Source organism: Primulina tabacum, chromosome 2 (genome assembly GCF_025594145.1).
Source record: "Primulina tabacum isolate GXHZ01 chromosome 2, ASM2559414v2, whole genome shotgun sequence".
Taxonomy (NCBI): Eukaryota; Viridiplantae; Streptophyta; class Magnoliopsida; order Lamiales; family Gesneriaceae; genus Primulina; species Primulina tabacum.
Window position 1 is genome coordinate 47,581,201 of NC_134551.1, and position 23,773 is coordinate 47,604,973.

Below are 23,773 nucleotides of genomic sequence, written 5' to 3' on the forward strand. Positions count from 1 at the left end.
TACTACTTGTTATGTATCTGCACTTGCTGGGGGAGCAGTAAGCAGGGTTTCAAAACTGCAGAAAGTTGTGGCGTTATCTACAACAGAGGCAGAATACATGACAGCTACTCAAGCTTGCAAGGAGGCAATATGGATTAAAAGGTTATTGGAGGAAATCGGACACAAACAAGAGAATGTTCCTTTGTTTTGTGACAGTCAGAGTGCCTTGCACATTGCAAGGAATCCAACCTTTCATTCCAGGACGAAACACATTGGAGTTCAATTTCACTTTGTGCGGGAAGTAGTAGAAAAAGAAAGTGTGTATATGCAGAAAATCCATACAAAAGATAACATAGCTGATTTTCCGACCAAGCCATTGAACACCGGTAAGTTTGAGTGGTGTAGATGCTCAAGTGGTCTAGCGGAAACGTAAGCAGCATGTAATTTGATTCTCAATTAAATCTTCAAGTGGGAGAAATGTCGGTAGGAGCATTAAATGTGGTTGGGTTGTCTTTGTTGAACAAAGACGAAGGCTCGAGGAAATGTTCATAAAGAAAAACGCTATAGAGCTTTCCCCTTAATTCTGAAATATTCCATTCTTCGAGTTTTCTCTCATCCTATTAGTTCTATAATATTTGTGAGGTGTTTGTTTTCATGTATTAAGAGAGTGTGTGTTCTCTTTGAAAACACAGTGAGTGGGTTGTACACCACAAAATATTATAGTGGAATTCTTTTCATCTTGCCCGTGGTTTTTACCCTAATAATTTTTAGGAGTTTTCCACGTAAATCTCGGTGTCCAGTTTATTCTTTATTTCGGATTTTATTATCTCAAATTTCGCACGTGAGACCAACATAATAAACTGAGCTTAATAGTGTACTTCAATCTTTATTCCTTGCTGTAGTTTCCAAACCTCCAGTGGCTACAATTCTTACCAAAATTTGATTTCCAAAGAGCACAAAATTTCTCCTTATACGTCGTATATATACACCCCCTCCAATAAGTATTGCATCTATTTTTTCGTGTGAACAACTTACTCTGCCTCTGAACTCGTGTAAATCTGTTTGATTAGTAATTCAAGCGGGAACCCATCTCGATGAGAATTCTTCTTGGGTTTTCGAGTTTTTGAACGTCGATATGATTGCACATTGTGTTTCATTGATATCAATTTTCTAGTTTTACACGTGCATAAATGCTGTTGCATTAGTTGTTGTTTTTTGGAATATTTATGTTTTGAAGTTATACCATAGTACATATCTTTTATGTCAGTACAAAGGAGACTGTGGATTCACAAGTGAATGATACTTTTACACATCATGTCTTGATCCTGAACGGTTTGGATTTAGATTCATTGCTCGCCAACTGTTTGACGTAATGTGCCAATTTTCCCGCTGAGTATAGGATAAATAAATTTAAAATATTATATTTTTTGTTTATTTATTTAGCTATGTAATATGTATGGCTGACTATAGGATAAATGAATTTAAAAACATTATATTTATAAGATTCATTTAGCTACGTATGATCAACAATTTTAGTCCTTCTACACCGAATGGTTTCTAGATATCGAATTTGTTGCAGAGATCCACGCGTTGGACCAACTTCATTTTCTGTTTCTTTCTTAGAGTTGTTTGCTGGTCCATTGTGATTTGTGAATGCGAAGATTATTTATAAATGTTAAAAATATCAATTTAGTCGCATAGAATTATGTTTCATGTTCTGTTTTCTTCTCAGAGTTTTGTGTTGGTCCCATTGCAAATAAAGAATCTTGTGAAAACTGTGATTGTATGCCAAATATTTTGTTGGTTTGTCATTTACAAAATCAGTCTTGAGATTGTTAGAGTTTTTGAATAGAGGCTGTTGTCAATGATTATTGCTAATAAAGAAATTGAACTTGGTCCGATGATTGTTTAGATTTTAGAATATGAATTAGTTAAGTTAAAATTCAATCTTAACTCGAATATGTTTATTTGATCTTTTATTGATTTATGTTGGAAATTTTTTTGATTATTTATGAAAAATATATTGTGTATTTTGTTTTATATCTTTTTGTTGGTGAATGCCATTTAGGAGAAAATTATGCCAATTTTTTTTTGTAAAATTTCAGGTTTCTTTTTGAACGATGTATCATTTCAATTGCTAGACAACCCTTCTTCAAGCTCATTATAATTTTAGGTCTATAACCAATCTCATTACATGACACAACTATTGTAACATCATTTATGTACTCTTACATAATATATTATAACCAATTATATTTAGAATAGAACGAAGGGAGCAAGGGAAGCAGTGAGTGAGTGATAATAAAGTATTTCGTACGAGTCTCATTCACAGGTACCCATGATTAATAGACTTCACTATCTTGTCATCTTTGTGGCATGGGGAAGATAGATCACGCCGTTGATTTTCAGTCGATACATGGCGCCAGATCTTTGCGGACCTTTCCGCATATAGGCTAAAACGAAAACACTCAGGTTCCCCTCCCTTTTGCACATATCAGCAGTCCCCCGATTATGTAGGGTTAATCGGTTTGGTGGTGTTCGAATTTTCTACTGCCAGCAGGAGCAACCCATTGACATGTCTGTTTATACAGACAGATTCGCTAAAAGAATGGAGATGGCTGGAAAGCCCCACCACCGCATTGTTTAGTCATCTCTATGTACTCTTCACGTCTATTTTAGCTTGTTTAGTTTCCTCCTGCTTTGTCTTCTGTACGTCAGAGGCAAGCAGATGGGATGAGAAAATTATCTTGGCTGAATTCAGGGCTACTTGTTCTTACATGCTGTGATTTTCTGGCTCTATATAGTTGAAACTTTGTTTTGTTATGTTATCCCAACAAATCAGAGTCCGTTGTATGCTCGAAATAGGGTCCTTGAATGACTTGCCAGCATGTAAGTTCATATGTTGACAAGCGGGCATGATTAAATGAACTGTAATGAGTACTGATATTAAGACTTAAGAGGGTCTAATTCTTTTGAGTGACAAAGGCTATAGCTGTTTGCATAAACAAAGACATACATAAAACGCATGATATTTCTCGAGGCTGAATTTTTTCTTATTTGTTGATAGTGCAGAATTTGGCTTAAATTTCAACTTAGTGAGTGGATTCAATCATTTTAAGTCATATAATATAAATGATCACAAGTTGGATTCAGTTGTTACTTGATAACTTATTAATTCTGAGAGTTGTAACAAATACTCCAGTTTATAATCTTAATACTTTAAAAGTTTGGTTAACAATATTTGCATAATTTCTGAATTTAGTATCATAAATCGCCACATTTAAAGACTTCACTCTGATGTGCTGCAGCTACATTCAAGGCTGGGATTAGAAGTCATATTAGCATATTGGAAAACATGAATATGTGTTGACAAACATTGTCCATGGTTGGTGAATCAGGCAGTGACTATCATACCTGAATGTTTCCTTCATTACTTGAGATGCAATTGGGTTTGACACAAATTTATTGCTTTACAATTCTGAGGCATACTTTCAAATGCCACTATTACATTAATGTATTGATTAGTAACATTGCATACCATCATGATTTGATTCTCCCACCCTTAACTCCATTTGGAAACTTCTTTTCCAGCATGGATATGCTATTATTGATCCACAAACTCTCCATATAACTGAAGTAAAGGACTTATGCTTTGCAAAGTTTATTGCCTTGGTGCAGGTAATGTTATTTCACTATTGTTAACTCATATTATTTGGATTACCAAAGCTTGTCTTGAATGTTTTTCAGTGTATCTCACAAAGACATCAGCCATTCTGGGCAAAGCATTGAAATTGCTTTTGGACTACCTTCGTACCTTCCCATGCAAGGTTAGTTCAAATAATTAAATTTTGTTGCTCGCGAGAGTTCAGAACATAATGTAGGACGTGTTAGAGAATATAGGCAGAGAAAATTATTTTTTCTATGTCAAAGAAGTGATATAGCTATTTTATTATATGTCAAAGAAGTGATACAACATACATTTATATAGTATAACAAGAAAGCTGTTGTAGGAAACTACCAACTATACAAGAAATGATTCTAGGAAACTAAATCAATTAGAAATCAATTTCTACTGATATACACCATCATATATTCCAACACTCCACTTCCAGCTGGCTTGTAGATGTCTTCCATAGCTAACTTGCTTACTAAAGATTCAAACTGTTTTTTGTGAAAGCCTATGGTGAGTATATCAACAATCTGTTGAGTGGTTGGCACATAAGAAATACAGATTAGGCCACTTTCAGTTTTTTCCTTGATTAAATGTTTGTCAATTTCGACATGCTTTGTCATATCATGTAAAACTGGATTATGAGCAATCGAAATTCCTGTTGTATTATCATAGTAAACTTTCACAGGTAAAGCAAACAAGATCTTCAGGTCTGATAGCAGCCTCTTTATCCATATTGCTTCACAAATTCAATGCCACAAGTGATCTAAATTCTACCTCTGCACCACTTCGAGCCACAACACACTGTTTTTTACTTCGCTATATGACAAGGTTCTCACCAAAGAATGTATAGTAGCCTAAAGTTGACCTCTGCTCAGTAGTACTACCAGCCCAATCTTCATCACTATAAACTTCTATTTGTAGGTTGTCACGTTTTCTGAACATCAGATCCTTTCCCAGGGGTTCTTTTTAGATACCTTAATATTCTGTCAACGACATCAAAGTGTAACTTGCCCTAGTGAGTGCGTGAATTAGCTCGCCATACTTACTTCAAAAGCTACATCGGGACAAGTATGTGGATAAGTAGATTAATGTACCCACCAATCTTTGGCATTTTTCTTTTCCAGTCACGTCTTTAGGTTTAGCAGGATTAAGTTTTAGATTAGCTTCAATTGAAGTCTCAGCAACTTTGCACCCTAGAAGTCATGTCTCTTTGAGTAGATCAATGATGTACTTTATTTGGTCCACAAAACTTCCTTTTTGTGATCTTACAAATTCCATACCAAGAAAGTATTCAAGCGGTCCTATGTCTTTGATATCAAAGTCCTGCTCTATTTTTACCTTCTAATGTGCTAATTCTTCAAGGTCATCCCATGTCAAGACGATGTCATCTACATAAACAATAAGAATTGCAATTTTCCCTTTATCAGAGTGTCTATAGATCTTGGTATGGTCAGCTTGACTCTGACAATACCATAACATTTTACAGCCTTAGCAAATCGTTCAAACCAAGCCTTTGGAGATTGCTTGAGGCCATATAAAGACTTCTTGAGCTTGCAAACTTTTCCATGACCAAAGAACTCATCAAATCCTGGTGGTAGACTCATGAATACTTTATCTTCTAAAACTCCATTGAGAGAAACATTCTTGATATCTAACTGGTGCAATGGCCAGTTGAAATTAGCAACTACAGACAATAGTACACGAATGTAGTTTATTTTTGCAACTAGAGCAAAGGTCTCCTGGTAGTCTAGCCCATGACTCCGAGTAAACCCCTTTGCCACAAGTCTCACTTTATATCTTTCTACACTTCCATCTGCTCTGCATTTTATTGTAAACACCCATTTGCATCCAACCTTTTTTTTTATCTTTAGGTGGGTCTACGATTTCCCATGTCCTACTTTTCCTTAGAGCGTTCATTTATTTCGTTAATGCTGATTTCCAGTCAGGATTATCGAGTGTTTTCTGAATGTTCCTTGGCACAAACAAATTAGAAATTTTGGATATAAAAACATGATGTTTTTGTGACAGCTTACCATAAGTCATATTTGGAGATTGGATGATCAGTACATGAGCATTTTCCTTAGCTGTTACCTATAAGAAAGCCAAGATCATTAGGTGGGTCATTAGGACTAGAACAATGGATAATTCATCAGGACTAGTAATGGTAGTTGATGAATTTATAGTAGGATCGTTTCCAAGGGTGTCAAGATTGAGTTTGTGCTCAAAGGATAGTGGGCTCTCTACTCTATTCTATATTTTCTATATGGTATCAGCGAAGCTCGATCATGAATTTTAAGGCTGCGATAGTTGGAAGTGGGTCTAGCAACACCGGATCCACCAGAAGCGGCGGCAGCGGTTCTTCTACAGCTCCCGACGGCAACTCATTTTCTTCCTCAACCACGGGTTTGTCCGATAATTCCCATCAACTTATCATCCATAAACTCAATGGGAGGAATTACCTTGAGTGGGCTCAATCGGTCCGCCTTGTCATTGATGGGAAGGGCAAATTGGGCTATCTAAATGGTGAGGTCAAGGCGCCCGCCTCCATAGATTCAAAATACAAGCATTGGAGGTCCGAAAATTTCCTAGTCACTGCCTGGCTTGTTAATTCAATGGAGCCTGTCATTGATAAATGATAAAATAAACTTGAATCTTATAGAGATTTTAGGCATTTTATTTTATCATATTTGTGCTTATCTCGCATTGTTATTTTTTATTTTGTGCTTATCTATATTAATTTTATAATATTTGTAATTTTGAATAAAAGAAGAAAAAAACCTAATTATTTAGATAAGGTGATTTTACAAGAATTTCAAGGACAAAAAAATATTACAAATAAGGAAATAAAAGAATAAAAAGAAATTTTTATTCTACTTCCTCGTACAACACAATGGAAGCAAGGATGAAGAATGAGGAATTTTACAAAATCTGGACATATCCACGTGGAATCCCACCTTGTGAGATAAGAAAGCTATGAAATTTAAAAAGAAGGAATTTTGTTTATCTATTTTCCTTCTCATTCACGTGAAAATCTTCAACTTGTTAAGAAGACTAATTTTGGGTGGTGAAAACTTGTTGCGTATTTTCACTACCGTAAGTGTACGGTGTCAAGTCTTAGTACTGGTTTGAGTACAGATATCGATCCCACGAGGAGTAATTATTTAAGACTGTATATTAAGTACCATAATTGACATATTTCAACTTTATTTAGAAAATCAAAGAGATAGTTGATAATCAATTCAAAGCAAATAACGAATCCTATTTATTCTTAGCACGCAGTTGAAATTTAGTGAACAGATTAATCTAGGGATATAATTTTGTCTGGTCTCCCCTATGCTAACTTAAAATTGACTAACATATTAAATTACATCATGTTTAATACCCAAGAACTCGCAATTTTCCTATTCCTTTTTTCAAGTGATAAATAGACCTGTATTACCTATTACCGATTTTAATATGTCTATTCAAAATCACGTAACACATAATATATGCAAACAAGGTTCTTTTTATGGATTCACCAGAGTTATACGTCTTTTGCACGATATAAACATCTGACGATGTGATTTCCCTTGTCCTAATTTCAATCCCCTCTCTCGAGTGTTGGATCTTAATTATTTGATCAATCGAATATGGCCAATAATTCAAAAGCATTAACGACAAGAAATCACAAATAAACACAATGAATTAATTCAATGAAAATTCAAAACGTCAATAACATAAGGTCGACCACGACTACGTCAATATCTAGAAAATAAAATTAGTTCATACTCGAATCTAAATCAATATAAAACCTGTTTGTAATCATTAAAAACGTAAAAGTAAATAACCGAATTGGAAACGTGTTGAAGAGAGATGAAAGTGCGCCTCCGTGGCCGGATTCAGCGTCTTTGTACTCCGTTCTTCGCGTTCCGTCGTTCGCTCTCACTTTTGCTCTCCTTTATTTCTTCTGTCGGCTGTCGTCTCTTGATTCTTCGTCATTTTTTTTCTTCTTTCGCGCGTATGCGCGTGCGCGGAGCCCTCTGTTTTGTGCGTCTGGAGTTCCTTCTTGCGTGCATATGCGCGCCCGTGTGCGCGGGTCTTTCTGCCTCTACGCTGGGGCATGCGCACAAATTTCTTCTAAGCGCCATTTTCACTCATGTTCACGCCCATGTAGTAGCCTTACCTAGGTTCCTGCAATCACACCAAAAATAACAAAGAAAACGCATAATTCCGCCCAAGAAAACTAACAATCTATATGAATTATAAGGATAATTTAAGTGCACAAAATGCACTTATCAAATTCCCCAAACTTGAACTTTTGCTGGTCCCGAGCAAAAATAACAATAAAAATAAGCTTCACGGAAGAAATAACGCTAACAACTAAAGTCATGGATATGCAAAAGTGATATTGGCCTCCGACTCATCTATTTTCATGTAATTCACGATTACTCAAATGTCACGTGCGTGTGTGCTATGTCAATGCTCATTTACCCAATCAACTGCTCAAATAGATTCACAACACTTACTAGCATTATAAACTCGAGATTTTCAATTCAATTTATCCCACACTTCACTAACATACAGATTTACTTACACAGATCACAAAAGACTTTATTGGTGATTATTTGGTTCATAAGATATTCAACACAAGTATACCAAAGATGAAGTCACACAATGAGATGCTTGCATGCAAATGATTAAAGTCTATGCTCGTTAACCATGTTTATCATGGTATCCATAGGCTTGACTTGAACAACTTTTCTCCACTAGTATATTGGATAAATGTGACAAGGTTAATAGGTCTTGTAGGCTTGTAACGTTAGGCTACGGCTCATGGCTACAATAAATGTATGGAGATCAAAATTTGAGAGAAATATTTGAACTTCATCAATTTCACTCATTTTCATTTCCTTTTCATTCACCATCCACTTAGTGTTTTCCTCTCATTCATATCCTTCATTTCCCATATATTTTCTTTTTTCCCACTTTTGATTCACATTTTTTTTCTTGTCTCTTTTTTGAACTTCTTTTTGCACATTCAGTTTTTCTTTTTCTTTTCAAGGAGTATTCGAATCATTACAATACCAATTTAACTTATTTCTCTCAAAATTTAGGTAGGACACTAAGTGTATAAGCTTCATTAGGTAGTTGTTGTGGGATGTAGAATAGATACAAGTGGGGGCTAATTGTATGTCGTCGACACACACCACTTGATTTTTTAACGGCTCAAAATGGGACACTAGGGATGTTTCATGTTGATTTGGTAGGCTCAAAGGCTCAAACGGTTCCAAAGATTGCCTAAATCATTCCTATGTCACATATTATCCGTATTTCGCCTCAAAAAGTGTTCAAGCAGGTTCTAGATTTCCGTCAATCCATTAGTCAACTCGTACAAACCAATCACATGCATTTTTTTCAATAAAACGGATATATGAGATAGATGCACAAAGAAAAATTAAGCATCTCAATCTACTCAAGGTTCAATGGGCCAACAAACGATAATAACAATGAAAACAGGTCCAAAGACATTGAGAAAGATTGCCTAAGTCATTTCTGTGTTTGCAAAGGTATCAGTTAATGTCATGTGAGAAATACTAAAATTCAGACCTCTATTGTCTATTTAGCATCACAAGTATGTAAACTGTCTCTAAGCATTGATAGTATCAACAAACATGACCGTGCAAAGATATTTGTGACTCCCAAGTTATCATGAATACACATATGCATTAAAACCACGATTTCATTTTCATCATTGGCCACACAACGACGTATCCATGACTTTTCCTAACGATTCTAGCATGCAATAATAAAAAATAATAAAGCTACTGTGCAGAAAATAATTAACAACGAATTTAACTAACAATGAATTAAAGATACGATGGATACTCCTACTTCAAGAATTTGACTTTGAAGTCAAAGACAAGAAAGGCTGTGAGAACTAGGTGGCACATCACTTGTCACGCCTAGAGCTGGAAAAGAGAATTGAAGGCGGAGCTATCAATGAGTCATTCCCAGACGAACAACTCTTCAAGGTACATGTTACACATCCTTGGTTTGCAGATATAACTAATTTTCTTGCTGCAGGTAAATTACCACCAGATTTAACTTATCACCAAAAGAAGAAATTCCTTCATGACGCCAAGTTTTATCTGTGGGACAATCCCTTCGTGTTCAAGAGATGCGTTGATCAGATAATTAGACGATGTGTAGCAGAGGAAGAAGCAGGTACGATCCTAGAGCAGTGTCATTCCTCACCTTACAATGGACACTTTGGAGCATCTAGAACAGCAGCTAAGGTATTACAGTCAGGTTTCTATTGGCCTAATCTGTTTAAGGACAGTTATACCTTAGTAAAGTCATGTGATAAATGCCAAAGAGTTGGCAATATTTCTAGACGCCACGAGTTACCACTAACAAATATTTTGGAGGTGGAACTTTTTGATGTCTGGGGTATTGACTTTATGGGTCTATTCTCATCCTCTTTTGATCAATCTTATATCTTACTTGCTGTGACTATGTTTCTAAATGGGTGGAAGCAATTGCCACTAGTACTAATGATGCTCGAGTTGTTGTTAAGTTTATCCACAGGAACATCTTTACAAGATTTGGAACGCCTAGAGCCATAATCAGTGATGAAGGTACACATTTCTGTAACAAAATTTTTAACTCACTGTTGGCTAAGTATGATGTGAAGCACAGGGTGGCACTAGCATATACCACCCACAAGCTAATGGGCAAGCAGAAATATCCAACCGGGAGATCAAGCAGATCTTAGAAAAAACAGTGAAGACAAACCGGAAGGATTGGACGATTAAGCTAGATGATGCTTTATGGGCGTACAAGACTGCATATAAGACACCTATCAGGATGTCGCCTTATAGGTTGGTCTTTGGAAAAGCTTGCCATCTACCTTTGGAACTGGAGCACAGGGCCTTCTGGGCTGTGAAAAAGCTGAATTTTGATATGGGGGCATCTGGCGAGCAACGACTATTGCAGTTGAACGAGATGGAGGAATTCAGGAACGATGCATACGAGAACGCAAAGAAATACAAAGAGAAGACCAAGCGATGGCATGACAAATAGATTATTCGACGAGACTTCGAACCAGGACAACAAGTGCTATTGTTTAATTCTCGACTGAGGTTGTTTCATGGTAAAATAAAATCACGATGGTCTGGACCATTCCCAGTGGAAACAGTGCATCCACATGGGGCAATTGAGCTGAAATGCAACAACGGTCAGACATTTAAAGTAAATGGTCAAAGGGTCAAACATTACTTTGGAAGTGAAGTGAGACACATGGACAACATTCCACTTGGAGACCCAAAGTAGAAAGGAGAAAGTCGGGTTGATGACTATAAACCAAGCGCTGTGTGGGAGGCAACCCACAATTATTTTAGCATTCGTTTTGTTTTTATTTTATTTTATTTTAATCCTTTTTCTTTGTTTAATTTTCTCTATTCAAGTAATGATTTGAATATTTTATTTTTGCTGGTATTTAAAAAAAATTAAAAAAATAATAATAATTCAAAAAATTGATGGACAGTGTGCTTCGCGCATATGCGCGATTTATTTTCGCGCACATGCGCGACGCCCAACTAGGAAGGCAGAGGATGCCGTGCATACGCGCCACTCAGGACGTGCATATGCGCGAGAAGACAAGGTGCATGCACTTGGAAGGCAGAGACATATGCGCCACTCATGGGCGCGCACATGCGCGATAAGACCAAAAGCTGGACAGTAACCTCGGCGCATATGTGCCGCTTTAGGTCGCGCACATTTAAGAAAAGAAAAGGGAGAAACGCGAACCCTTCTCAGAAAAAAACACAGCAGCCGCCTCCCCTTTTCTTAATCCACACCGCGCCCCTCTTCAGCAAAGCCACGCCTTGGAACGCCGATCGCCGCCTCCAATCAAAGCTCCGACCACAGCCCAACCTTCTACTGCACTCCGATTTCTATTCGCTCTATGGTGCAAGTAAGGATTTTTATTCAGCTTTTGTTCAAATCTTCCGAGTTTGGTTAGAATTGGTGTTCAATCTCTATGGGGAATTTGTGAGGTTGTGAATTGGGTGTTCTAAAATAAAGTATTTGGTGACTGGTTTTGTACCTTGCGTTGCTAACCGGATTAATTGGTGTGGTGAGATTATAGTTGTTCTAACGCAAGTTTGGGGTCCGATTGTCTGTGAGTTTCACTTTTTGGTTGGTTGAATTTAGTGTGTGGGTGTGGACATTGCATTATTGTATTACATGGCGCCGAAAAAGAAATCGAAAAAGGGTGCCTCTTCCTCCTCCAGTTTTGATTCTCATAGGTTCTGGAATGAGGAGGCCCAACAAGTATATGATAGCTCCATGACAAAGCCCATCATCCCGGAACGGGGATTCAATTTGTGAATTCCACGTGGTGTTATAATAGAGGAACTGGAACGCCGAGGATGGGTTGAATTTGCACAACACCCTTTGGATGCCGTAATCTCGGTAGTGCGAGAATTCTATGCAAACCTCCGAATTCGGCATGACGAGTCTAAAGTCTTGGTGCGAGGTCAATTGGTGTCGTTCGACTCTCGTACGATCAATATGATATATCAGATGCCCAGCCTCGACCATGATGAGTACAATGAATTTCTCGAAGCGGGTGTCGATTATACAGAGGTCATCCGGACCATATGTCAAGCCGATGCTGCCTAGAAAATGAGCTCGAGCGGGCCTATTTCTTTAAAGAAATCCGACATGGGCCCTAACGCAAGTGCTTGGACATCCTTTGTATTGGCTCGTATTCTCCCGTCCTCGCACTATTACGATTTGACCAAAGACAATGCTGCATTGGTCTATGCTATTCTGATGGGAAAATTGGTTGACTTGGGAAAAATCATCTATGGATCGATTATGAGAGCAGGCGCAGGGTTAGCCACGGTTGCTCTTCCTTGTCCTCATATCGTTACCGAGCTATGCCGATAGGCCGGCGTATCATGGGCCCCTGATGAACCAGTGCTAAAGCCGAAGGCCCCCATTGTCGTTTTCTTTGGAGCCGCATCCTATGTTCCCCATGAGTTTCCTGATGAAGAGGAGATCCCACAGCCACAGCTTCCACCACCACCACTACCTGCAGCAGCCAGACAAAGCAGGGGAGACAGATTTCGGCAGCTAGAAAACGAGATGCAGGACCAGAGGAGGTTACTGGTTGAGCAGCGCCAGGTGCTGGATTCACTTCAGTTCCGCACAACCATTTTATGGGATATATGATGGACTTCACTTCCATGCTTGCTCAGCGGTTTCCACCTATAGGTCCAAAGGATCCGATGTTCACTTCACTTCCAAAGTAATGTTTGACCCTTTGACCATTTACTTTAAATGTCTGACCGTTGTTGCATTTCAGCTCAATTGCCTCATGTGGATACACTGTTTCCACTGGGAATGGTCCAGACCGTCGTGATTTTAACTTACCAGGAAACAATCTCAGTCGAGACTCGAGAATTAAACAATAGAACTTCTTGTCCTGGTTCGAAGTCTCGTCGAATAATCTGTTTGTCGTGCCATCGCTTGGTCTTCTCTTTGTATATCTTTGCGTTCTCGTATGCATCGTTACTGAATTCCTCCATCTCGTTCAACTGCAACAGTCGTTGCTCGCCAGATGCCCCCATATCAAAATTCAGCTTTTTCACAGCCCAGAAGGCCCTGTGCTCCAGTTGCAAAGGTAGATGGCAAGCTTTTCCAAAGACCAACCTATAAGGCGACATCCCAATAGGTGTGTTGTATGCAGTCCTGTACGCCCATAAAGCATCATCTAGCTTAATCGCCAAATCCTTCTGGTTTGTCTACACTGTTTTTTCTAAGATCTGCTTGATCTCCCGGTTGGATATTTCTGCTTGCCCATTAGCTTGTGGGTGGTATGATAGTGTCACCCTGTGCTTCACATCATACTTAGCCAACAGTGAGTTAAAAATTTTGTTACAGAAATGTGTACCTTCATCACTGATTATGGCTCTAGGCGTTCCAAATATTGTAAAGATGTTCCTGTGGACAAACTTAACAACTCGAGCATCATTAGTACTGATGGCAATTGCTTCCACCAATTTAGAAACATAGTCAACAGCAATTAAGATATAAGATTGACCAAAAGAGGATGTGAATGGACCCATAAAGTCAATACCCCAGACATCAAAAAGTTCCACCTCCAAAATATCTGTTAGTGATAACTCGTGGCGTCTAGAAATATTGCCAACTCTTTGGCATTTATCACATGACTTTACTAAGGTATAACTGTACTTAAACAGATTAGGCCAATAGAAACCTGACTGTAATAACTTAGCTGCTGTTCTAGATGCTCCAAAGTGTCCACCGTAGGGTGAGGAATTACACTGCCCTAAGATCGTACTTGCTTCTTCCTTTGCTAAACATCGTCTAATTATCGGATCAGCGCATCTCTTGAACATGAAAGGATCGTCCCACAGATAAAACTTAGCATCATGAAGGAATTTATTCTTTTGGTGGTAATTCACCTGCAGCAAGAAAATTAGCTATATCTGCAAACCAAGGATGTGTAACATGTACCTTGAAGAGTTGTTCGTCTGGGAATGACTCATTGATAGCTCCGCCTTCAGTTCTCTTTTCCAGCTCTAGGCGTGACAAGTGATCTGCCACCTGGTTCTCACAGCCTTTCTTGTCTTTGACTTCAAAGTCAAATTCTTGAAGTAGGAGTATCCATCGTATCAACCCGGGCTTTGCATCTTTTTTGGCAAACAAGTAACGAATAACTGCATGGTCAGTGAAAACAGTTACTTTGGTGCCAATGAGATATGTTCTGAACTTGTCGAATGCAAACACCACTGCCAGCATCTCTTTCTCTGTGGTTGTGTAATTCTGTTGGGCTGCATTAAGTGTGCGACTTGTATAGTAGATAGCCTTGAACATTTTGGCTCGCCTTTGTCCCAATACTGCGCCCACAGCATAGTCGCTAGCATCGCACATGAGCTCAAAGGGCTCCTTCCAGTCAGGCACTATCATGATGGGTGCAAAAATCAGCGTCGTCTTGATCCTGTTAAATACCTCCAAACAATCATCGTAAAATATAAACGTAGAATCTTTCTCCAACAAATTACATAAAGGTCTAGTAATTTTAGAGAAATCTTTAATATAGCGACGATAAAACCCGGCATGTCCCAAAAAACTTCTGATCGCTTCCATTCTTTTGGCTGAAATCTTGTGCCCAAGCACAATACCTTCTTGAACCATGAAGTGACATTTCTTCCAATTCAAAACTAGATTATTCGCCCGACATCTCTGCAAAACAAGGGTCAGATTCTGCAAACAGTGATCAAATGATGAACCAAATACAGATATATCATCCATGAAAACTTCCATGATTTCCTCCACCATGTCAGAAAATATGGCCATCATACACTTCTGAAACGTAGCAAGTACATTGCAAAGTCCAATTGGTATTCTCCTGAAAGCAAATGTACCGTAGGGGCAAGTGAAGGTAGTCTTCTCTTGATCCTCCGGTGCTATGACAATTTGATTGTAACCTGAATAACCATCTAGAAAGCAATAATAATGATAACCACCTACTCTATCAAGCATCTGGTCAATAAAGGGGAGGGGAAAGTGATCTTTCCTAGTTGCATCATTCAATTTCCTGTAATCTATGCACACTCGCCAACCAGTCACTGGACGAATTGAAATTAATTCATTCATCTCATTTCTCACTACAGTCATACCCTCTTTCTTAGGTACTACTTGCACTGGTGAAACCCAAAAACTATCAAATATAGCATAAATAACACCAGCATTTAACAATTTTAATACTTCAACTCTCACCACTTCTTTCATGGCTGGATTAAGCCTCCTCTGATGATCAACATAGGGGGAATAAGATTCCTGCATCAAGATTTTATGCATACAAATGGTAGGGCTAATCCCCTTTATATCATAAATTGTCCATCCCAAAGCAGATATAAACTCTCGCAACGATCTCAACAACCTATCTTTCTCATCAATAGTAAGAGCAGAAGATAATTATCGGATATGATGAACTCTCGTCTAAAAATGCATAGCACAAGTGACTCGGTAATTCCTTCAATTCAGGAGATGCTTTTGGTACCTCTTTACTCGCTTCTTCAAGTAACTCTTCATGCTGGGCATCAATCTTTTCTTTAGACAGCACATTGAGAGCAAGTAACTCCTCTCGCACATCCCAGTCCTCTTCGTCCACTATGGAGGCTGATCTTAATAAGCATCTCTCCAAGGAGTCTTTCGTCAACTTACCTGCACCCACTTGAGATACACATGAATCAATGATATCAATACTATTACAAGTACTTACCTCATTTGGTCCTCTGATGGTGTTGTAGATGTTGAACACCACTTCATCTCCACCTACTCTCAGTGTGAGCTCGCTCTTGTGCACATCAATCAAGGCTTTTCCGGTGGCCAGGAACGGCCTTCCAAAGATAATAGGAGTTTCCTGGTCCTCTTCCATATCTAGAATAACAAAATCAGCAGGAAATATGAATTTGTCTACTTTTACCAGCACATCTTCTACTATCCCTCGTGGATATGTAAGTGATCTGTCCGCTAGCTGCGAAGTAATAGTGCTAGGCTTCACCTCGCCAAGCTCCAAGGTCCTGTAAATAGAAAAAGACATTAAATTAATACTGACACCTAAATCACGTAAAGCTCTATTTACTCTAGAACCACCAATAACACAAGGAATAGTAAAACTCACTGGATCTTTGAGTTTTTGTGGTAGCTTCCTTTGGAGTATGGCACTGCACTCTTCGGTTAGCTTCACGGTCTCAAATTCTTGAAGTTTCCTCTTCTTGGACATCACATCCTTGATGAACTTAGCGTAATTGGGCATTTGCTCCAATGCATCGGCAAATGGGATGTTAATGTGTATTTTCTTGAAGATTTCTAGGAACTTCGCAAACTGATCATCTAACCCTTTCTTCTTGAACTTCTGTGGATATGGAAGTTTCACCTTTGGTAAAGGCTGCTGTTCAAGCACTTTCTTGGGTTCCTCTACTTTCTCTTTCCCAACACTTACACCCTTTTCATCATCTTCCTCAACAAGACTCTCTACATTCTCTTCAGTAGGGTCTGAGATTCCAATTTCCTTGCCACTCCTCAGTGTGACAACTTTGCATTGCTCCCTAGGATTTACCTCCGTGTTGCTTGGGAACTGTCCTCTATTCTGATCTTTCAAAGCATTGGCTAGTTGCCCAATCTGTGTTTCCAGGGATTTCATCGTGGCACCCATGTTTCCCATGTGTGTCTCCATGCTATCAAGACGAGACTCAGTTCTCGCCATTCTTTTCCCAGACTCAGCCACAAACGTCCCAACTAGATCCTCAAAAGACGGTTTTCCTTCCCCCTTCTGTGTATTGAATCCCGGTAATGGATTCAACATGTTCTTGTTGTTCGCATAAGAGAAATTCTCGTGATTCCTTAAACCTGGATGATAAGTATTAGGGGGAGGGTTACCTCGATATCCTCCATAGCCACGATTGTTGTTAATGTACTAAGTTTCCTCCACAACAGGCTCTTCTTCGGCAGTCACCAGTGCTACATCAGACGTAGATTGGCCTGCCTTGTTTATCGCTGCAATCTGTGTGGTTAATGTCGAGACCTGTGCAGTAAGTGATGTGATCGGGTTTACGGCATACACTCCAGCAGGTTTTCTTGATCCAGATCTCTCACTTGGCCACTGGTAACTGTTAATGGTCATCTGTTCAAGCAATTCATAGGTCTCATCAGGTGTTTTGGAGAAAATAGTACCTCTGGCGACTGCATCCACATTCCCTCTAGTTGGCCCATCTAAACTATTGTAAAATAACTCAATCTGCACCCAATCTGTATATCCATGATTCGGACACTTCCTGAGTAATTCTTTGTATCGCTCCCAAGCCTCATATAACACCTCGAGTTCCCTCTGCATGAAGTTGGTGATCTATATTTTCAGCTGAGCAGATTTGGCAGGAGGAAAATACTTTGACAGAAACTTCGTAACCAAATCTGCCCATGTCGTAATACTTCCCAGAGGTAGAGATTGGAGCCAAATCCTTGCTTGATCCCTCAGAGAAAACGGAAACAGACGCAATCGAATAATTTCGTGAGAAACACCGTTAATTTTTACCGTGTCCGTGATCTCCAGAAAGGTTCTGAGGTGAAGATGGGGATCTGCAATGGCTGCTCCTCCAAACTGGTTCTGTTGAACCATGTTGATGAGTGCGGGCTTTAGCTCGAAGTTATTGGCAGCAATGGTTCCGCGAGCTATTCCAGAATAATGAGCGTCGATGACTGGGCAGGAATGTTCTCGGATTGGCACCTCTCTCGGGAGTTCATTCTGATTATCTCTGTTCTCAGCCATTGCTTTAATTTCCTCTCTTCTTGCTTTCTTTAATCTCCTGGCAGTTCTTTAGATTTCTGGATCAAAAATCAGCAAGTCGTGATTTTGATATTTTCGCATGCACTGCAAAACAGAAAAGATTATCAATTAACAAAATAAATAAATAAAATAAAGTCTAAATTAAAGTCCAGACTACTTAGTAACGATATCAATATGCAATTAAATAATTTACTCCCCGGCAACGGCGCCAAAAACTTGTTGAGTATTTTCACTACCGCAAGTGTACGATGTCAAGTTTTAGTACTGGTTTGAGTACAGATATCGATTCCACGAGGAGTAATTCTTTAAGACTGTATATTAAGTACCATAATTGACATAGTTCAACTTTATTTAGAAAAATCAAAGAGATAATTGATAATCAATTCAAAGCAAATAACGAATCCTATTTATTTTTAGTACGCAGTTGAAATTCAGTAAACAGATCAATCTAGAGATATGATTTCGTCTGGTCTCCCCTATGCTAACTTAAAATTGACTAACATATTATTAAATTACATCATGTTTAATACCCAAGAACTCGCAATTTTCCTAATCTTTTTTTCAAGTGATAAATAGAATTGTATTACCTATTACCGATTTTAATATGTCTATTCAAAATCACGTAACACATAATATATGCAAACAAGGTTCTTTTTATGGATTCACCAGAGTTATACGTCTTTTGCACGTTATAAACATCTGACGATGTGATTTCCCCTGTCCTAATTTAAATCCCCTCTCTCGAGTCTTGGATCTTAATTATTTGATCAATCGAATTATGGACAGTAATTCAAAAACATTAACGACAAGAAATCACAAATAAACACGATGAATTAATTCAATGAAAATTCAAAACGTCAATAACATAGGTTCGACCATGACTACGTCAATTTCTAGAAAATAAAATTAGTTCTTACTCGAATCCAAATCAATACAAAACCTGTTTGTAATAATTAAAAACGTAAAAGTAAATAACCGAATTGGAAACGTGTTGAAGAGAGATGGAAGTGCGTCTCCGTGGCCGGATTCAGCGTCTTTGTACTCCGTTTTTCACGTTCCGTCGTTCGCTCTCACTTTTGCTCTCTTTATTTCTTCTGTCGACTGTCGTCTCTTGATTCTTCATCATTTTTTTCTTTTAAAGCCCACGTCGAAACCTAAAAAGTCTGGAAATCACGTCTCGCGCATATGCGCGGGTCCTTCTGTGAGTGGGTTTCTTCTCTCGCGCATATGCGCGCCCAATGCGCGGAGCCCTCTGTTTTGTGCGTCTGGAGTTCCTTCTTGCGCGCATATGCGCGCCCATGACTCGCGCATATGCGCGGGTCTTTCTGCCTCTACGCTGGGGCATGCGAACAAATTTCTTCTAAGCGCCATTTTCACTCATGTTCACGCCCATGTAGTAGCCTTACCTAGGTTCCTGCAATCACACCAAAAATAACAAAGAAAACATATAATTCCGCCCAAGATAACTAACAATCTATATGAATTATAAGGATAATTTAAGTGCACAAATGCACTTATCAAAATTCCTTTGGGCTTTACGTGATATATAAGTTAGAAAGAGAAATACATAGTGGAGAGAATAACACAGAACACAACATGTACAGAACTTTACGTGAAAAGAGGATAACAGAGAGAGGAGGCATAAGACTTTACGCAGAAGGCGTCAACAGAAAGGAAGAGAGAAACTTGGAGGAATAAGGAAGCATCTAGGGTTTTAGAGAGAGGAGGAAGACAACTTTAAAGGAGGAATCATGCAAAGACGAAAACAAGGACGTGAGCGACCCTCGCCCAATACGAGAATTTACAAGTATACAAACTGATATGTTGCATGTGAAATGCAATATGCTCGGATATTAGGGATCAAGTCAAGAATCTCATGCTCAGTCTAGAGTCACCTGAGCGTGTAGTCTCTGATATTCCATAGGCATGTTTTGGATCTCACACTCATCGTCAAGATGTGGACTTACAATGTCCAGGGTCATCAGAGCCTGCGAATCTCATCGGATACTGTAACTTTCGATACCCAACCGTTCACAATACAGAACAGGGCTGAGTGGCTCCAACAAACGATGTATATTTCAAAAGATATCGGGCCCAACATGATATATCATGCATAATATGTCAAAGCACTAAAACAAGTATCATGCAACAACTAAATTGCAGCACATAAGTTTGTATACTACGCTTGGGTATCTCAGTCAGTACATCACGCACCTTACTAAAACAATCTACTGATAGAATGTCTACTCGTCTGAACCTAGACGATACCAAAATACTGAAATCACTATCATGTCAGATCAAGAATCACTAAAATGCTTCAAAGTTCTTCCTAATGATCCTTAAATCACTCTTTAAGGCTTTAGGATTATACATGTGTCTGTCGTCAGCTCGCTGAAGAGGTCCCGATCTGCGTGTTCCGGTTCACCAACCTTCCTCGAGTCAACACTAGCTCCGAAGCTTCCCGAAACTTTACTGCCTTAGAAACTGGCTTAAAGCCTAAGCTATATGGGTAGAACTCGAGAGAGAGAAACTGAGAGAAAGCGGTGTAGGAAACAAATGAAATTAGCTTCTATGTATAGGCTGCATCCGGACTAGTTCAGAATATTCGAACTCGTTCTTATCTGCTACGTGTCATAATCTCATTCGTCTAGTTGGATTTATCGGGATAATGTAATCTGAAGTAGATTGGGTGGTCCATTTTAAATTCAGTGGATCCCAACATGTTGATCATCGATTAATCAAGTCTTTAATAATGTTTAATTAACTACTCTTTTATCATATGTTAGTACTTCATTCAAATAAAGATTTGGGTCATTACACATATGTTGGGGATACCGGACCACAAAATCAATCACCTTCAAACTCCAACAGCAAATGACAGGAAAAATAAATTTCTGCTTGAATTATGCTAAATTTTCAGCACAAAGAACTCTTGTGTCCTTGAAGTCTATCCCCGTTGCTGCAAGAACAGCCCTGCCTGTCCTAGTCAGTCCTCAAGGAGTGTTAGTTACTAAGCATTCCGGTATGTCACTTGTCCTTTCTACTTGCTAGCTAACTTTAATGTGTGGGCTTTATGCTGGTGTTTGAAGCAAGTTAAAATCGTGCCTGAATACTTCATTCCAGACCCCCAATCCTTACTTTCTAATTTACATCATTTAATGACTTTCAGCTACTTGACAGTCAAAGATCATGTCAAAACTGAATGTTTCAAATCCCCATGAACTTTCATTACTCTTTTTCTTGCATGGACATGTTATCATTAAGGCAGCTTAATATGTTACATGTCTTTCTTTCCTTCCGGTTGCGAAAGGATCTGTTTTCTTCGGCTCATGAGATGTTCAAGTTCATTAGGATATTTACAATGCTCCACCGAGGGTATGGCAATCATCCTTTGTTGGGTTCGTCCCTGATGGTCTAATCGTTCATATAACTTCACTTGATTAACATGGTAATTCAGTGGACTTAAAAGCTTTTCAACTCTCTTTTTCAGAGTGTTGGCTTCACACGTTGTCCCCCGTATGAAGGTAGCTGCTGTATACTATCCAAGGGTACCCTTGGGTGGCTGCCATAGCTAGTTTTTGTACTTCCAATGAAGTGAAAAACCAAATTTGAGCATAAATTGACTTTATTAGCCTTGCTAATGCGGTTTCTTTCTTTTACTTTTATCCTTTTTGATAATAGAAAAAGCTAATCTGAGAATGGCGTTCCAATCATCAGAATCAACTCATCTTTTATATATATATGTGTGTGTGTGTGTGTGATTAGAAATGAATCAGTGGGGAAAAGTCGAAAAGATAGATGTATTGGAATCAACATATTTTGGGCCTGGCGGATTTTTCCATATCTCGTCTCTTCGAAAGCCAATGTTTTTTAGAACTTGATGGCATATGCTTTGATTACTCAAATCTTTTATTAGGTGAAAAGGAGATTTTGAAAATCTTGGTTGATGATATGTTTCGCAGCTTACCACTGTATAGGGTTTATTATCATCAGACTAGGTTCCACGTTCACGGGCACTCAAAAAGTGAGTCTCTGTTCCTTGAATTTTTGCCTAGTATCTATCGGTGTACGTTTTGTTTATAACAAAAATCTCTTGTATTTAATGCATTAAAAGGTTTAATAAGAAATAAGAAAAACATAGAAATGCAAAGTCTTAGGTCCTACTTACCTTTTGTGATGAAAGAAAGGAGGATATTTGTCCAAAATAGGGATTAACTCTATCTGGACTATGATTATGTCGTGTTCGAATAATTTCTTTGACATCCTTATTACTCACATAATGATGCTGCTTCCAAGTTGAGAAGAAAATCCTGCCCTAACTATTACCTAGGCCTACTAATTTACTTTTATTTGATTAAACGTTGATTTAAAACATATACATATACATATATATATATATATATATATATATATATATATATATATAAACACACATACGAATTTGTTACCCTGCACACCGCCACGTAGCGGTGCATGATTGGTAAGCCTTTTTTAAAAAAAAAAACAAAAAATTTTGTGTGGTTGTGGGCGTGCCACGTAGGCAGACGCCCACAGGTGGGCAGGAAAAGAGTGTGCAGGGTATCATTGCTATATATATATGTAATCTAGATACTATATCAGCTTAATCATATTTGCACACGTATAGTTCATAAATTTTTGTTCAAAACGTTTTATGACCTTCACCCTTCTCTACAATTTTAACTAAAAGTCTCGCTAAATTGTATTTAGTAAGTTTCTTGGTACATTATACTGTTTATAGCAGGTGTATATGGAATGCAGTTCTTGATTTCTATCTCTTCATCAGCTTATGATACTTAGATTTTGATAGAGTCACACCATGACATATTGGGAGATCATGTCTCGGACTCCTCTATATAGAATATCCAGTATAGATAATATTTATTTATGTATGCTATGGATATTGAGGCATCAATTTATGACATGATTCAAAATATGTATGTGTGTGTGTACTGAGAGTCTCGCTAAATTTGTTTATTATAAGTACTTCAATTTTTATTTTTATTTATTTGAAGTAAGGCCGTGATTAGATAATTTTGGATTTACCACTTGAAAATTTTTTAAAAAAATTATTTTAAAAATAATTTACATGTAGCCCAAATTAGTGAGCCCAACCGCAACTGTGGTGGGCCCAGAGACCAGTATTCCCACATTCGAAGCTTCGTTGGAAGAAGAGAAAGTGAGTAGATATTAGTAAAACGAGGTGTCAAAAAGGCACGTGAAGCCCTCGTAGATGGTGAACCAACTACGAGTACACAAAGAATTATGTTCAAAAAAAGTTTTTTTTTCCCACAAAAAAAATAAATAAACAAGACAAAAATTTGTGTGAGACGGTCTTATGTGTCGTATTTTGTGAGAATCGGTAGGGTTGACTCGTCTCATAAATAAAGATTTGTGAGATTATCTCACAAGAGACCTAATCAATAAAAAAATATCTAAAAATGAAAAATCATAATAATTACATTTTGATCATCATTTTTTGTTATATATGATATTGCTTCAGAGTATTAGGTGAAATGACATTATTATTATTTTATCTTTCATCGTCTCATCTGCGAGTTAAGTAAGTATTTCACGCGACGTTTGGTAGGATAGATTATGGGAGGATTAAGGAATGAATAACATATTATCCGTTGTTTGACTCGTTTTTTAGCTTACATTTGATAACTTCCGGCCCGTGATTAAAACACTGTACGAGACTGAAAACAAGAGAAATTTGTCCCAACTTTTTGGTGGTATAG

At 38.2% G+C, this 23,773-nt stretch overlaps 1 protein-coding gene across 8 annotated transcripts; it reads left to right on the plus strand.

Moving 5' to 3' along the window:
• The first annotated feature begins 2,326 nt into the window (after positions 1-2,326).
• LOC142533365 (uncharacterized) lies at positions 2,327-23,273 on the plus strand. 8 transcript variants are annotated; one of them, XM_075640112.1, is made up of 5 exons: positions 2,327-2,868; positions 3,288-3,364; positions 3,571-3,657; positions 3,727-3,806; positions 5,926-6,336. In XM_075640112.1, the coding sequence occupies exons 3-5, from the start codon at positions 3,627-3,629 to the stop codon at positions 6,286-6,288; spliced, it is 474 nt and encodes a 157-aa protein (XP_075496227.1). In that variant the 5' UTR covers positions 2,327-2,868; positions 3,288-3,364; positions 3,571-3,626; the 3' UTR covers positions 6,289-6,336. The 8 variants fall into 8 exon arrangements, 1 of the variants encoding a protein (XP_075496227.1); XR_012816741.1 differs by lacking the exons at positions 2,327-2,868; positions 3,288-3,364; positions 5,926-6,336 and adding exons at positions 21,977-22,038; positions 22,774-23,273 and having other exon boundaries at positions 3,526-3,657; XR_012816743.1 differs by lacking the exons at positions 2,327-2,868; positions 3,288-3,364; positions 5,926-6,336 and adding exons at positions 21,977-22,038; positions 22,777-23,273 and having other exon boundaries at positions 3,526-3,657.
• Positions 23,274-23,773: the final 500 nt, after the last annotated feature.